This window comes from Melanostigma gelatinosum (assembly GCF_949748355.1).
Source record: "Melanostigma gelatinosum genome assembly, chromosome: 12".
In the NCBI taxonomy this organism is placed as follows: domain Eukaryota; kingdom Metazoa; phylum Chordata; class Actinopteri; order Perciformes; family Zoarcidae; genus Melanostigma; species Melanostigma gelatinosum.
In genome coordinates, this window is record NC_136645.1 from 15,752,583 (window position 1) to 15,769,361 (window position 16,779).

A 16,779-nucleotide genomic window follows, 5' to 3' on the forward strand; every position below is an offset into this window, starting at 1 on the left:
CCTTAAGGCCACTAAGCAGGGCAGCTACTGTAAAACATCTAAATCCTCATCAAGGCTGACGGAGACAAGTACCATCGTCCTGCCCCTTCTCACCGCCACAAACACATATACCTGCCTGGCCACTACAGTACAGACTGTTTCTACATCAAAAGGGTGCGCTTTGCTCTGGATGCTGCTGCTGGGTCCTGGAGCCACTGCAACAGCGCCATCTACCGGACTAAGTGGAATTATCATTATGTGTAAATCTGAAATACAGAGAATGAATTGTACCAGATGCAATCATTTTAAATGATACAAACATATACACATGAGACGTCCAACAGTTACACTTTGATCTGAATTTGCTGTCTTTCTCTTACCTCACAAAGACACCTGGTGGCCCTTGAATCTCAATTTGCCTCTAAACTGATCTCAGGTCTCACCCTCGCTGAGCTAAAGCTTTGTGACTCAAAGTGTATTATCAGTGACTCATACAGCAGACACTAATTGGCAGCTGTCATACTTTGAAAAATAGCAATTTTTCTCGTTCTTTGCCCTCAAACTGTCACATTCAGACAGGCACAGCGAGTCTCCCCGGCTCAAGTTTTTTTTTAAACGCACACATAACCTTACTTTGAAGGATCAAGTAGGTGTTTTATTTTTAATCTGATAGTGCCAATTATTTGTGTCTTAGAACAGTAACTGTTATTGGTATTCAAAAGACTATCGAGCTAAAAAGGAGATGTGAATGTGAGACATAATTATCTTGAATATACTGGCATCTGTCAAACAATAAAGCTCCTCTTTTGACATCAGCTTAATTTTGCCCAAATCCTTTTATGTCAGTCATATTATCTCAGCGAAAGAAAGAAACGTTGCTTTCCTTGACATTTTTTTGTTGCTGTTACTTTTCATTTTAGGTAGCTGTGGTGTGTGGATGAGAAAGAATGGATTTTGCGGAATATCGCAGACATATTGATTGGTCAAGCCCAGGCTGGTTGATGTTTTTCAGCTGTACTATTACCAGACAACTTTTTCCAGCAACTATAGATTTTGTTTTTAAATTCACAGCCCACTGGGTTATCCTGTGATCTATTATTCACAATCTACTTTACCTAAGGAGTCCACCAGCATTTTGAGATGATAGTAGGGCCTGTATTTCAAAAGTCTGGGTGAACAGAGGTAGAAATGAAACAGGAGACATGTTGTTTCTATTTAATTCCTCAGAATCAAAGACAATTACAGCTGGTTGATTGCATCCAATCAGAGCAATGCTTCCAGTAATGAGGTAATTATGTTCACTGGTCGTGATTACCTGGAAAACTAAATGAAGTAAGTGTCTTTGTCTTGAGCGTTGTGAACTGTGCAACAATAACATAACAAGTACCGGTAATAGGTTTTTAAAAGTCTCTGAGGTAATACAAAGAACTATTGATCGTAAAACCGATGGAGCTTAAGATGCGCTAAATGTCATGCAAATGTTTCCTTAAATTTGGCAAAGTTTAGATGAACTTCTGCCCCTAGATTAACCTAAACGGTACATGCAGTTGTAACAATGAAGAAAAGTGGCGCTCTACCTTAGATGGATGGGGTAGTGTTGCCCAAAGGTCCCAGGTCTGTGGTCCACCGGCTGGATTGCGTCAACATTCTGTGAGCTCCTGACTGCAGAGAGCAGCAAAAGTACAGTGATTGTTTTTGGTAGACAGGTTTCGCATGGATCAATGACCAGCCACAGCTTTCACGTCCACACAGTGTTTGTGTGTAGGTGTGAGTGGTGGTGGGGTCTGTGCTTACTCACGCAAGAAAAAAAGTGAAGTCTAGTTGTCAATAGACGGGTCAACACCTCCTATCGGCAGCCATAGCGAAGAGAGGATCAGGTGCATTTTGCATAATGCACCTCTCTACTTTAACAGCTCAGCCAAATCAATTCTCACTGTTCGACCGTCTGCTTTAGACTAAATAATGTGCACACCTTCCCTCTGAGACACAGCCCATGAATATCAAAACAGTTCATATTAAAGGAGTGCTGATATATCTAAGTCTTCCACTGCCATCCAGCACACCATCTTCCACCTCAGCAGTCCTCTAATAGCGATTTAATTGGTGGTCCAATCTACGGGGGCACTGCTCTCCTTTCTAAATTTGAATCAGAGATGAGGTGAAAGTCAATGCTCAAGGCCAAGAAACAAGACCTGTCAAACACAGGAGTCACGAATAATAGTAATGCGGTCGGTCTTTGGAATGGTGTAAGCTGGCTCACTGGCATGTTGAATGTCTATTGGTAATGGTAATGATAATGTTTATGTTACAAATGCACATGACAAGTCAAATAAAATGAAATGCAGTATTTGTTCCACAGTATGAATGAATGGTGCATTTATAATGAGAAAAATGAGCATATCTTGATGGTAATATTACCAGCCTGTGGTCCTGATAAAGGGCATAGAAATACTTGCCTTTGCTTTCCCCACCAACATAACAAAATGTCACATTTCTCAAGGGAGCTCTTATGCTGTGAAATTGGAAAAACAAAATAATACAAAAGAGTCTACAGTTTTCCCCTCAGCATATGATGGTTCATATATTTCTAGAATGTAGAGGGAATTTAAAATGCAAAGGCTCAGGTTACTTATGGAAATCATAGTCATGGCAAAATCGGTGAAAGAGTGGGAATCGAGATTTTATCCTTCATCACAACCTCTCCTTTAGCTCTTTCCTGTGTTCTCAACAACATGTACTTCAGTGCTGAGCCAAAAGCCTGAGTTTTATTTCCCTCATTTCCATTATTTCTCTTAACCTCCTGTGTCCAGTTTCATACACTTTAAATAAGTGTGGTGTAAATCATTTCTCTTCTCACCATCAATATTTAATGCAGCCCTCAGCCTGGAAACAGTACAACAGGCCTCTGCTGATTGGCCGATGCAGGGGGAGAAGTGAAACTCTCAGCCTGTAAAAAAAAGTCACATTCATCACTGTGTATGTATTTAAGTAATTCGTTTTGTAAACATTTTAAACTCATTACTCTGCATTTAATTAGTGACTTTTTGTATTTATTGTTAAAATCCAGAGGGACACATCTGTTCCTCTGTGGCTGAAGAAGACATGCTATTTCAGCCAGGAGGAAACCACCTTTATGGAATCGGCAGACTTAACTGATTTCCATTCTTAGATGTTCCCATTTTAGTTTTGCTGACAAATGAAAACAAGATAAAAATACATGACTAAAGTTCTGGAAGTATCCATGACTAGTCCCTTGTCTGATGCGCTGCTATTTATACCTCTGAAATAGCAGGAAAATGGCACTTTAGAGGTGCTTTTCAGCTTCACAATAGTTCACACAGAATGTGTTGTGGAAAATACGTACAGATGATAAACTCTCAGCTCATAGACATCAAATATATGTAGTCATTGACTAAACTGGGGTCCCCTCCAATTGAAACACACATTACTTTTGACCTTGAGAGACATTCACAGCCATATCGTTCAATAAACCGTATTATGCATTGAACAAATGCACTGGGTGTAAAATGCAAACTTGCTGTTTGTTTTCCATAGGCATATTTATACAACATTGAAGCATTATCCCTTATTAGACTGAAAATCTGTCCACCTTTCTTGACGTATAAATCCTCCTGCTTTTGATGTCTTAGTCAAAGTTCACCTCTCCTGTCATAAATGTCTGTGCCGCATATCTTTTGCAAAGGGAAATGGAGTAATTGGTCACCCCGATGTTGGCGAGGGGAAAACTTAGCACCATTCTTCTGCAAGTGCCGAGATTTGTCTGACATTCACCACTCGAAACAAGTGATTCCTCTGAATATTTACCACTAATTATTTTTGGTGAGTTGTGGGGTGTGAAGACTTGGCATGGAAGAGATTTCGTGAATCAGGCCATGTTGAGGTTATTGTGACGGCACTCTGAGAGCGTTAGATAGCTGACATGGCAATTGTCAGTGTTGTTCCTTCATGCGCTCACGATTATAATCGGTTTGGTCAAAGGCCACATGGCGATTTGCCTTTTGTCATCCAATTAGTGGAGATTCTCGCAGCATTTTCACAGCTGGATACCAAACTCTGATCTGATTAATTATAGTGTGATAATAAAGTATAAAGCATGACTGATGATGTTTCGACCTGTGATGGCTTTCGTCAGACGTCAGAACTCCTGAGAACAGCACAGTACAGCTTTTGTTTCTCCTGGTACCCTTTTCATTTATTCATGTTTATCATTCCGCCTCTAATAAATATGCCTGTGCCGTCTTTATATGAAACATGAAGGGAGCCGACTGTGAGTTGTGATGTTCTCTACTGGTTGCAAGAGAGAGAATGCCGGCAGCATCCATTCGCCCCTCCTTCTCTTCTCTCCTGCCGTCTTCTGGTCCTTAGTTTGTCTCAACTCGTATACATTCAAGACAGAGTTAACTGGGGCAGTGTGTATGTCCTGCTAAGTCTTTGCTGGTGCATGTATGCACATATACGTACATACATGTTTTTTATGCAGAGAAAATAGGACTGTTGTGCACTACCACAACCTCAAATGCCCAATTACGTATTTCATTTTGGTTATTCCTTGTGTACATTCATAAAACCCAATCCATACTATAATTTAGAAGATGTAATCAGCACAAATGAAAGCATTGTGTTTGCAGTAGCTAAGGCGAGCAGTTACAGGGTTGGCAGAGGGTAATGTTGGTGGCCGAGGCCTCCTGCATTCCCATAGTCCCAGTTTGTGTGTCAGGATATAAATAGAGTTGCTCCACCACCAGAAAGCGGTGCTATCGGTTAGATGCCAGTAGTTGCCTCAGTCCAGAAGAACCCACCCACCCTCTGTCCCTTGTGACCCCTGAGTCTCTGGACCACGAGCATATGAGCCCAAGTCGCAACAATGGACTTGTTGTAAAACCTGATAAAATGTCTGGCATCACACATTTTGCTGCAGTGTGTGTTACTCTTGGGCTTGCACAAGAGCATCAAGCTCAAACATGCATTATGTGTACACTTATAGAGCTAAAGGCACATGCAGGTTCCTTTAAACATCGCTTTAGAGTTTAGATTCAGTGTAATGATGCATTTCTCAACGTGACGCTGAACTCTTTTTATCGTCACAGCTCCGGCTCAGGTAGTTTCCTGTGTGCATATGAATGATGCAAAAAGATCAAATAGCAATATTAATGACAAGGACCTGTGGGTGTAGAAATGGGTCTTCGGGGGATAGTCCTGTTCTGCTCTGATACCATCGTGACTGACAACCCGGCTGCGTCTACTGACAGTTGTACTGCATGTACGCGTTTGTGTGTAGCAACAAATGAAAAGCAAATAAAGGAGAGAAAAAGGTTGGGGCGTTAGAAGATGTGAAGTCCTTAAGTGTAGGTGTGTGAAGTGGACCGACCCTCTTACTAATACAGTAAATGCGCTGTTGCTTTTGCATTGTTTTCATCATTTTTCTCATTATTTCTTGAGCCTTTCCAAACAATAATGTATTATTTTGTTCTTTTGCATGCATTGTAAATGTGATGGTCGTCTATTTGAGGGTCAGCTGATTTATTTATACTATGTTTTTGATGAAGCTTACTTTATTTTGTACAGAAGCAGGGCTGTGGGAAGTTAATAGTTTGTTTTCTACATAGAAAGGTGCAGTTTTATGGTGACCACTGACCATTGTACCGTGTCCCTGTTTGAAATGCTGCTGCTTAAATATCCTACAAGCGGAGCTCATGTGATGTATAAGGATTATCTGCAGCGCACAAATCAAATGAGTCGTTTGTGGTTTGGGTTTTGAGCCTGTTCGCTTATATGTTTTTCTAAAATTGAACTTGCAGAAACGCACAATGCATAATACAAATTCAAGCAGATTGTCATCAACAGACAATTGCTTTTCAGTGCAGATTCTGAATATGGCGGATTTGCACTTCCTCGGTAGTTATTTGCTGCAACTGTAAGCCCCTAGCTTATTGTTTTCTCATAACATGCATCCAATAAATACTTTGCCAGGCGCTGCCTTCTCCTCATCTTCATTCTGGTACTTCAACTTGATAACATGAATGTCGGCTCAAGCATCACAACTGCTGAATAAAACAAGTGTTGTATTTACTTTTAGCACCCTCAGAATTTCTAATAAAATTCTCTCTCCTCAGAGAGACGTATTCTGCTCACGGCCATAAAACACAATATATTCTGTGGTACTGTGACGAACGCTGAGGTAGAAAGGAATCAGAATACTGAATACGCCTACTTTTTAAATTTCTTGTCTTGTTCACCTCCAACTTTAATTACTGCTCTTCTATGACGGAGACAATGATGGAGTCCACATAGTGTGTTAAACTAACCCAAGACTACCCAAGAGCCAACAGACAATCATAATCATTGCCATTTGTTCCGCTCTTCTTTCCAATTCACCCAGGTGTTTTTGTGTGCTGAAAAACGTAATGATTGTCCACAACTCTCACCCTAATTGTTCACTTTTATGCTAAATACATGTTATAAAGTCACACGTGTTGCTGCAGGGAGACAGCTTAGCACAAAACTCATGACCTACCACTGGATCAGCTGGTTTCGATTGGCATTGAGCATTATGTACAGTAGTAGTATCACTTTATTTAAGACACTGATATTTTACAGTTCATGGATTCACTTCTTATGCAAAAATGAATTTGACTGAAACCGTCGGTGCTTCATGGCAATCCTACAATACTTCACCGGTGCACATGAATCTACAACAACTGAAGAGATATGTACAGAAATCTGTGATCCCAAATTCTTTCAATGTGTTACTTTTGATCGTATAAATAAATAATGTCAGTGTGCTCCCATTTTGAACCCTTGACACAATGTTTTACTCCCTGAACAGAACTACTTGACCTGCAGCCCTCACCCTCAAGACAAACTGCACGTGCATGACAAACAACGGGCAAAACAGTAACGCTGAAGGGTAAAAGCCTTGACATCAATCTGTTTAATGTATCTACAAAACAGTGAAACATCTTACAGTGAATGAGAAACCCCACCTTAGCGAAATTCAAGTTCTGTTTTTTTTCTCAGCAGACAATATGAACAGTTTCAATGCATCACAGTTTACACGAAGGCCCAGACTGGTGGGGAAAAAAAAAAACGACCCCACTGATCTATAAAACACTAAAGTAAAGATCAGTGAGTAACTCAGATGATGACACACTCATCATAGCTAATTTCGCAAGCGGTCATGCTACCGTGCCACAGTTTACCGATTCAAATACACTTGTCACTAAACTAACAGAGCCAGCAGAGCAGCAAGGAGTAATGCTGCGCTCTGGTCAGGCCTCGAATCTCACTAACAAACGGCATTAAAAAAACATTACATTCAAGACTTCATAAAAGGCTGTGACCGCGTCATGATTTTTCAATGTAACAGAGAAAGATGAGGTCAGAACTTCAGCTCCACACAGAGCCTGAGACATACTTAAAATGCACAACAAATGCCAGTCTTTCTATTAAATGTACTAAACGGTATATACGACCAATAAGTCTGCGTTGCAGCAGTACACAGCTACACTGTACGTGTGGGTGTCTATTTACGCCAAACAGAATATTACAGGATGGATAATGGCATGAAATGAAGTACTTTGTCACATAATTCTTGCTCCAGATACACATGTTTTTTTAAATACACAGAGGAGTGCAATGTCAATTTCATACAAAATTGTAATCGTGTATATCCACTGGTTTGAATTCCAATCATGGACAGTTCCCTCCTTGGTTGAGGAGCAGATCAAAGACCGATGTGATAGAACTGTTGTTGTTTTAGCTGCATTCCTGCTGCTTGATTTTATAGCTTCAGGTTTTCTCGTACAGAATTACTTTTCTATCAATTAAAAACCTTCCTCAAGTTCAAAAAAATATACATTTCTACATTCAAATTATGTAAATACAGTCAAATAGTTTCTGTCTGACAGCTCGCTCTTTTCTAGCTGAGAGCAATCATCGAGCCTTTACAGATCATCCACATCAAAAGTACCAATAGTTTTTGATGATTTCTATCATTTGATTTTTGTCCGTTTTTTGTTTTTACAGATACAATCTTTAGAACCATGTCCCTTTTCTTTCTGAGAAATCCCAAACAGTGTTTTCTGTGTTACTGGCTCCATGTGCAAACTGAGCTCTCTTTACGGTACAATGCAACAGGCCAGCCAGCAAGCTGTGCTTCCCTTTTTAATCTATAGGCTGACCTCTATTTCAGTCAAGCACACATTAAGCCATTCAGACAAATCAATAAATTACAGTGCGTATCATCTCACAATGACAACTTTGAAATAGGACTGCAACAATTTGAGAAATTGCCCATACATGTAGACATATACTATCCCTCACAATGAAATGTGTGACACCATGAAGTCCAAAAAGAATAGTTAACACCCCCATAAAGATGAGCCAGAAATGCTACAAAACATAAATTGTTAAATTGTGTTTCTTCTTGGCAGTTATGTTAAAAAAAGCCTGTTGTTTGCAAACTTTATATTCACACTTACAGGATATCTTCTTCTGAGCTCAGATTACCTTGTAATTCATACAATATACTGTCTCTTCTTTCAGACGCTTTGCTCAGGATTGACTGCATGTGTGACACACATGATGCAATGGAATAACAGGCCACGGAATCTGCAGCCGATCCAACTGAAAATAATCCAGTAAAGCATGTCAGGATTTACGCACGAATAAAATTTGATCAGTTTGCAACAAACACTGCCAGAAAACATCGTCTCAAAGTTCCATGTAAAACTAGAATAACGGACAACCCGAAGACATACTGCTTCTGGCTTTCGGTTGAGTTGTTCTTATGTTTTGACTTCACTTTGGCTCATCTTTAACAGGAGTGATTATTCTAGATGGCACTATACTGTACATCTTAAAACACTCACCGGAATATGTCAATTCCACATACCTATCTCTAATTATAAGATACATACGTGTTTATGCTTTATTTAGTGACAGACTACAGAGATTCGTCCTATATTTCAGCAAGATTTAAGAGTCAAATTCTTTTGTAAAATGTTCCTAAAGATGCAATAAATAGCGCAGCTCATAAAGGAGCTTGTCTCCCGTGAGTCATACATACAGCAGAGGGCTTTTCTTTTATCATTGCCTATGTCTTTATCGTCACTGTTAATCCCTTATTAATGTGCATACATTTAATCTCTCCTGCATCGCACTATATTGTCAGTATTTTGGTGCGATGAAGGAGATTATTTGCTTGAGCCGTACAGTCTCAATTAGTTATACTACTAACGTTTGCAGAATGCCTACAGCTGAGACTCACGATCTACTCATTCTGTCTACTTCTAGTCTAGTGTGCATTACCCTCTACTTTCATACGGTCATCCTTCGGGTGTTTACTGGATCATGGGATCATCATTGGGAGAGGACAGATGAGTTGGGACACTGGTAAAGGACTGGACCTTGCCCTGGGAGTAAACCGTGGCTCTGTTCGACACAGTAGTGAAGGACAGGTGGTCGTGCTCCAAAATGGCGACGCGGTCCTGCGCCTTCTCCTTCTTCAGGTAGAACATCCTCCTCAGCTGCTTCAGTTGCTGCAGCTCGCAGAAGGTCTCCAGCACCACCAGCATGACGATCAGACCCAGGATCAGGTAGACTGACGAGACAAACGCACAGGCAAGGAAAGGGACGACAAGAAGGATCAGTGAGTAGGATCATTCCATTTCACCATGTCAAAAACAATAGCCACACATTTTCAACACTGACAATAAAATACCGTAGTTTTTATTTTCTGAAGGACTTTATGCTGTTTATACTTTTTATTGTCTTTTTGTTATTACTGTAGAATTTTTGTGTTTTTGGTACGATGGCAGCTGCTGGTGTATTTATACAGGAAGACTAAATGATTTATATATATATATATATTTATTTTTTTTGTAAATATGTTTTATTGCTTTTCACAGTTTTTATCCCACCAGGGATGATACACAATATACATAAATTACAGATGAAATTGAAGTCCTCATTTTCCAACCTACAGAAACATATTTTAGGATTTCTGTAAAACACAAGTTATTAATATTTTATTCATATTTTTTCTTTATTAAAAACTGTTGTTTGTATGCACAGACAGAAGAGGGCAGTGGCTGGCTAACCATGATAAGAACAGAGTGTGTGTGCTTTGTTGAATGATGAGATGAAGTGAGAAACAGACAAATTCACTGTTTACACATCGCTGTTTGTTCATCGGTGCCTGCAGTAAAATGTTTCCCTGATTGGCTTTCATAGCAAACCATCTTTAGCAGTATCCAACATGAACAATCCCCCTGAAACCCCCGAGCAACCCAAGGTATTTCTAGACCGGTGTATGAACTACATGAACCGTAATACAACTACTGCATGAGCACGACTGTCATTTATTAGGCTTTTTCTTTTTTTCTAATTCTCGTCACGATTAGCCCCGCCAGTGGCGCTGACAGGAAGCTGCACGATCAACCAGGAAATGCAACCAATGCCTTGCTGATCTCCATCAGGCCACGGCTCAATGTTTCTTCCACACTGCACTGTGCTGTGTTGCCTGACTGATTATGTAAAAAGCAATGAATATGTCAACATTTTGCTTTATCAGCAGCATCCAGCAAGTTAAAGAAATAGTGTGGAATAGGGTGGAAAAGGCCACAGTGAACCCCTTTTGAAAGAGCTACGCATTGTTTAGAAGTTTGCAGTGAAACGTTATCTTGCAGAATATATGCTTCCTGTTCCATTACACTCTGTGTGAGTAGGATAGGCGAATTATTACCCCTAATTATATATGCACTGTTTCATTTCTATTTATTTTTGTTTTGTTTCTGGTTTTGTTTTGTAATAGAAGCCTATTTTAATATCGAAGCAATGTAATTACTACTGAATCTGTCAGGTAAAACATAATTTTGTCTATAACCCAAAGCTGTGCGTCAGGATTAAGGTTTTAGGATCAACCACGTATATCTGATTCCCGTCTGTGTGTTTGTCATTTTAAGAAGAAGAAAGAAGAAGAACAAGAAGAACAAGAAGAAAGAAGAAAGAAGAAGAAGAAGAAGAAGAATTTAAAGCAAGCGTTCACCATATTGCACACTAAATAAGACATGTCTTACTTATGTTTTAACAATATGTTGTCAGACAGGTAAAACAATTGACCCAGATGATTGTGTCACACCCAGGTAGTACAAAGTTCACCATCATAAAACATGTCATATGTGATCTTCTCGTATCAGTTCAAACGTATTCTGCGATATTGGGACTATTTAACTTGAGCAAATGTACATTACACTACATGTTACAGTTATAGTGTTGCACACATTATGAATCATCTTCAGGGGTTTGTTTCATAAACAATACCACAGCTGTGTGCCAGTCGTCTCACCCGTAACATGTTTTGTTGCTCACAGCACATATTATATTAAAAAGATATGCTGTTTAAAATTATCCATACAGTTCCATTACAAACACCTCAATGAGAATGACAGTGGACAGTAGGCGGAATCAATTTGAGACGTTACCGCTGCCACGAAAACAAGAAGAATCGTCGGCACTCACCAGTGATGCCCACTTTGTAGAGCTCCCTGAACCTCTGATTGGCCGCCTCTCCGGGTACGTAGTCACCCAGGCCGATGGTGCTGAGGGAAATGAAGCAGAAGTAGAAGGACTCCAGGAAGTTCCAGTTCTCCTCCAGCGCTGAGAAGACGGCGGCGGGGATGAGAAAGAAGCAAGAGACGGCCAACGTGGCGAGCACAGTGGCGTGAACGATGGCCACCAGTGGCTTGGACAGGCCCCAGCGCCTGTGGATGTACATGACCGGCCTCCGCGTGCTGAACACCATGATCCTTTGCACCACGGCAGTGAGGAAGAGGAGGGTGAAGGGGATGCCAATCACTGAGTAGATGATGCAGAAGGCCTTCCCGCCATCCGACAGTGGTGCTGTGTGACCATATCCTGTAGAACAAACAAACGGGACAGAAAATCAATATTTGTAAACGTTCGCCCAACGGGTTTTGGAATTCAGCCCGTTTCTGGTTTATTTAAACTGATCGAAACTTAATTTAATACACGGCAGGTTCATGAGCATACGTGCTCTTTTAAAGCAACAACCTGTTATCGTTTTTACTGAGAAATAAAATAACAGGCAGTGTCACTAACTAAGTATAAGAGTCAATAACAGAGGAACAGACAGTGAAACATGTACAAGCTCAATTAAAGCAATTACTGGCAGGTGGAGGATGAGTTTTGATGTCATGTTAATGTGAAAAAAAGGGTTTGCAGTAAAAACCTAACATGCTCTCATGAAGTGTACCAAACAAGAGTGTTAAATATACCATGGGTCACTAACACGGGTGTGTGAGTGAAGAAATTGCAGTAGGCTTGCTTGTGGTGTATTGTTAAAAATATTAAACAATCAACTTTCAGCTTCCGCTTGGTATTCATTCAATACAACTGCTTCTGTTTTCACACTGGTTCCCTTCCTCTTTTTCTCTGATGAGAATTAGGTAGTTTCAACATGGTGTCTAATTCGGTGTAGTGTACTAGTATTTCTGCCTGAACTTCTGAGTAACAAAAGCAGCAGGTGTTTGGTAGATCATGGTTGGTGAGACAAAATGAGGAACAAACTCATTTAGAAAATACCACAGCATAAATGCAAAAGGTTTGAGACGACGAAAGCACAATGAATCAGAAAGAGTCAGAGCTCGACTACACGTCAGTCAAGTCGAGACTTGAACAGGAAAGCTTTTATGCAGCCAGGCAGGAACTGCTGTTCATGGTATCAGCACAATCGTGTATGTTGAAGCTTCCGAGATAGCTGCTGCCATGCGGTCAGGCTGCAGTTCTTCAGGTATCCTCACAGATCACCTGCAAGAGCTAAGCTAGCAATACTAGAAAAAAACCCTCCATGCACAGTGTCATGCAAAAACTTTGCAAATACCTGAAGAGAAAACTCACTCACACACACACACACACACACACACACACACACACAACTATTTGTTAAAGGCTTTACCTGAATCATATGACTGCCTGGGGGAGGAATAGCGATGATGTTGACATAGACAATGTCTCGTGTTTGTGTGCTGTATGTTTTGCAATAGGGCTGTTCACATACAGCAATGATGATCAAATCAGATTCTACCGACTGCAAGGCGATGTTTATTGTGGCAACACACATGCGAGATGTAAACACACGTCTGAAGCGTCTGTATCTATATAACCAGAGCAACAAATACAAACAGACCTGATTGTTAAGTAATTAAGTTACAATTACCATGACCCATGTTTAGTTCCCTCAACCGGCCTAGTTACATTCAGTCGGCCAAAGGTTTGTGTGAGTAGTGGCTCAGGTACCTTACAGGGCAGACAAACAGGGGCCCGCTTAAGACATGGACTTAAACATAGTTGTGTCTTATTGTGGGCACCTGATTGGCTGCAGCATCACCTGTAATACTCTCATCAACGCTTACCTGTGGTGGACAGCACGGTGCTCGCAAAAAACAGGGCAGAAGTGAAGTCCCAGTTCCAGTTAGCCGAGGCGTTGTTGAGGATGGAAACCCCATAATTACTGGCATCCAGGGCTTTCTTTAGGAACCGCTCCAGACGCTCCTCCGATAGACATTCATTCTCCTGGAGGAACTGTTTCTTGATGGCCCTCAGCTCCTGGCGCAGGAGGTCTTCATAAGGCAGCTCAACCGAGGAAAAGACAACAGCGCCGAATACGAGATAAAGGATGTACCCCAAGACTAGAGACACAAAACACCACGTCGATTTGTGACTCTGTATCAACCGCACACACGAATTGCTGGCTAGAGACGGAAGCATTTTCAAGAGGTATCCCCTCGGTGTTACGCTCCGGGTTGATATAAATCAATAGCCTTCAAAACTAATGGTATTGTAATCGCCCCGCGCGTTGTATGAGCGCAATGTAGCCTAAAGAGGGATGTTGTTACAGACAAAGCTCAATGAGATCTCTTCCCCCCTCCGCGAAACCTGCGGTGGCACTTGAGGCTTTCAGGTGCAGTCGGAAATATCCAAGTTGTTGGATGAGAACTAGCCTATTTTGGCTTGAGATGCTGAGATTCCCCCACGTGATAGGCTCTTATGGTTGTGGTCTTCATGGGTGGATAAAAGATCATTTAAATTGATAGAAGCACGTGGAACGGGTGCAACCCTCGTTTACGCTCCTTTCTCTCTAATGCTATCTTAGGCTGCAAAAAAAACATTTGAGTCGGATTTTTTAAATGATACAAATCAGCAACTTCTACCATTTACACCCTATATTTATATTTATTTCAGAAAAATGAACACAAAGTCAAAGGCTCCTACATGTAGTTTTCGTGTTTCCGAGCTTAAAAGGGCACCTGAAGGCAGCAAGTGATTTGGCGACAAAGGCCGACAAAGGCCGTGTGACGTAAGAGTTTCCTCTTCTCTCCTCCCGGGTCGCTGAGGCGGGTTGTGTTTTGACGTCTTTCAGTTTTAATTCAAAGCCAATCGAAAACGTCAGACAGCTATCTCCTCGACCATTGTTTTGTAACTTAAGATAGTGACGAGGAAGAGTGAACATGACACGCCCAACATTACATACAAAGAACATCAGCAGGTTGAGTGCTGTGGCATGTGGGATGTGGAGGAGAGACAGGTTTGCCTTAGAATAGCCTTTCCTTGAAATAATCTTTTAGAATAATCAATGAAATATGCCTCCAAATCTAGCAGCATATTTGTGTCCGTATTGACATTCAACTAAGGGGCCGAGTCCACCAGAGCGGTTTTTCCCCTGAGGGCAGTGTATTTTTATCTTTATTTTTTAAATATTATTTTCAATTATTTTCGCGTTTTTATCTGATTGCCGAAAGTTGAAAAATGTTCAACTTTTGTTAAAACGCTGCGCGTCCAATCACAGTGGAGTAGGGCCGGGACAAACACCGAATGTGTACCATGTTGTGGCCTTATCATACACTGTATATAAGAAGGGCCTTATTGTGTATGTTATGCTGTTGCTTTTACTTTGGACATCATTGTGCCCTCATGTCTGGAGCATTGGAAACCAAACGAATTTCCCCATGTGGGATAATACAGTTGATGTGAATACGAACAATCCCTCCAACATCTTATGAGTCACATTGATATGCAGCCTGTCGTCTCTCCCAACGTGCTTCATCCAGAGCAAGTACTCTTCCTTGTATAGACCGCAGTGAACTCAGCCTACACACATCTCCGTGGTCAACTCAGCAGACACTTGAATTTTAGTGCGCCTATATGCTGAGGTTCACGGTAAACGCATTCAAACGGAACAGAGCGGGAGCGAGCGAAGGCTTTTGCAAAGTTAGCGGAGGGATTAACGTGAGCCAACATCCGTCTTTCAAAATAAGATGGCATCTAAACGGGAACGATTTACATGAGACAACATCCGGTTTCCATAATAAGATGTCAACTAAGCGTATATACAAATGTCATTCTGTGGAAATAAGATTAAATTAATTATATTTACAATGTAAAGTAAATATATCAGATTTTCAGTATGGTTGGAGTCAACGATGTCCTGATTACATATACATCAGTCATTGTATGGAATTATTGAGAAAAATATTTTTATAGCACCTCAAATATTCAGTTATTAGATATTTTCTCGGTACAGATGTATGACATTTACTTTGACATATCTCTTAATTGGTACAGTAAAAATGTCAGATTTTCAGTCTGTGTGGAGTCAAAGATGTCCTGAACACATATACATCAGTCATTGTATGGAAATATTGACAAGAATATTAGCACCTTAAACATTCCAGAAATTTGCTATTTGAAGGTGCAATTTCAGTTCACAGTTTGTACTTAATAAAATATCTCAATTGGTACAGTTAACATGTTTGATTTTTGTTTGGATGTGGTCAGAAATGTCCTGAACACATACATATCAGTAAGTCAGATATTATTAATTTCATTATCTTTCCAGTAACCCTCAAATCAAAGAATAAAGACACAATTTAGTTGTATTTTCCCTTTAACTCACGAGATGCAGGTAACATGTTTTATATTTAATGTTAATATAATTAATTTAATCTTATTTCCACAAATGCAATTTGTATATATACGCTTAGGTGACATCTGTCATCTTATTTTGAAAACTGGATGTTGTCTCATGTTAATCTTTCCGCTAACTTTGCAAAGTCCTTCGCGCACACCCGATCTGTGCCGTTTCAATACGTTTACCGTGAATTTCAGCATATAGGCGCACTAAAAGTTAAGTGTCTGCTGGGTTGACCACAGTTTGTGTAGAAATTTTCACTTCCTCAGATATTCCGTATCATAGAAACCAGACGCAAACAAAGGCTCTCAGCTGAAAAAAAAGAAACCTCCAAAGTGCCCTATGCTATGGAAGCCCATTTCTGCCACTGCGATGAAAAAAATGTAAGATCCTGTAAATCCTTATAATGAGAGAATTTCTGAAAATAATGACTTAGTATCTCATAATTAGATAGATAGATAGATAGATATAAACTTTATTCATCCCAGGGGGAAATTCGTTGAAATAATTATGATTTATGGATCATAATTATACTATCTCATGTATCATAATATCTCATATATCATAATTATGAGATCGCAATATGACTTAATATCTAGAGTATGATATACTAAGTCATTCTTTTTGAGAAACTTTCTCATTACAATAACTTACAGGATCTTTATTTTTTCATCACAGTTTCGGAAATGGGCTCCCAGCTAGAGGAGAGCTGGTGTTTTCAGCTGGGGTGAAAAAAACGCTTTGGTGGACACGGCCGAGCTTAAAGCCTACTTAACTATATTTTGAGGTAT

The 16,779-nt window shown here is 40.3% G+C and overlaps 1 protein-coding gene across 1 annotated transcript; it reads right to left on the minus strand.

Annotated features, from left to right (window-relative positions):
* Positions 1-8,962: 8,962 nt before the first annotated feature.
* Positions 8,963-13,788, minus strand: kcnk1b (potassium channel, subfamily K, member 1b; the record flags this gene model as incomplete). Its single annotated transcript, XM_079279840.1, has 3 exons — positions 8,963-9,601; positions 11,521-11,916; positions 13,434-13,788. 3 exons carry the CDS (start codon positions 13,786-13,788, stop codon positions 9,342-9,344), a joined length of 1,011 nt encoding a protein of 336 aa, XP_079135966.1. The 3' UTR covers positions 8,963-9,341.
* Positions 13,789-16,779: the final 2,991 nt, after the last annotated feature.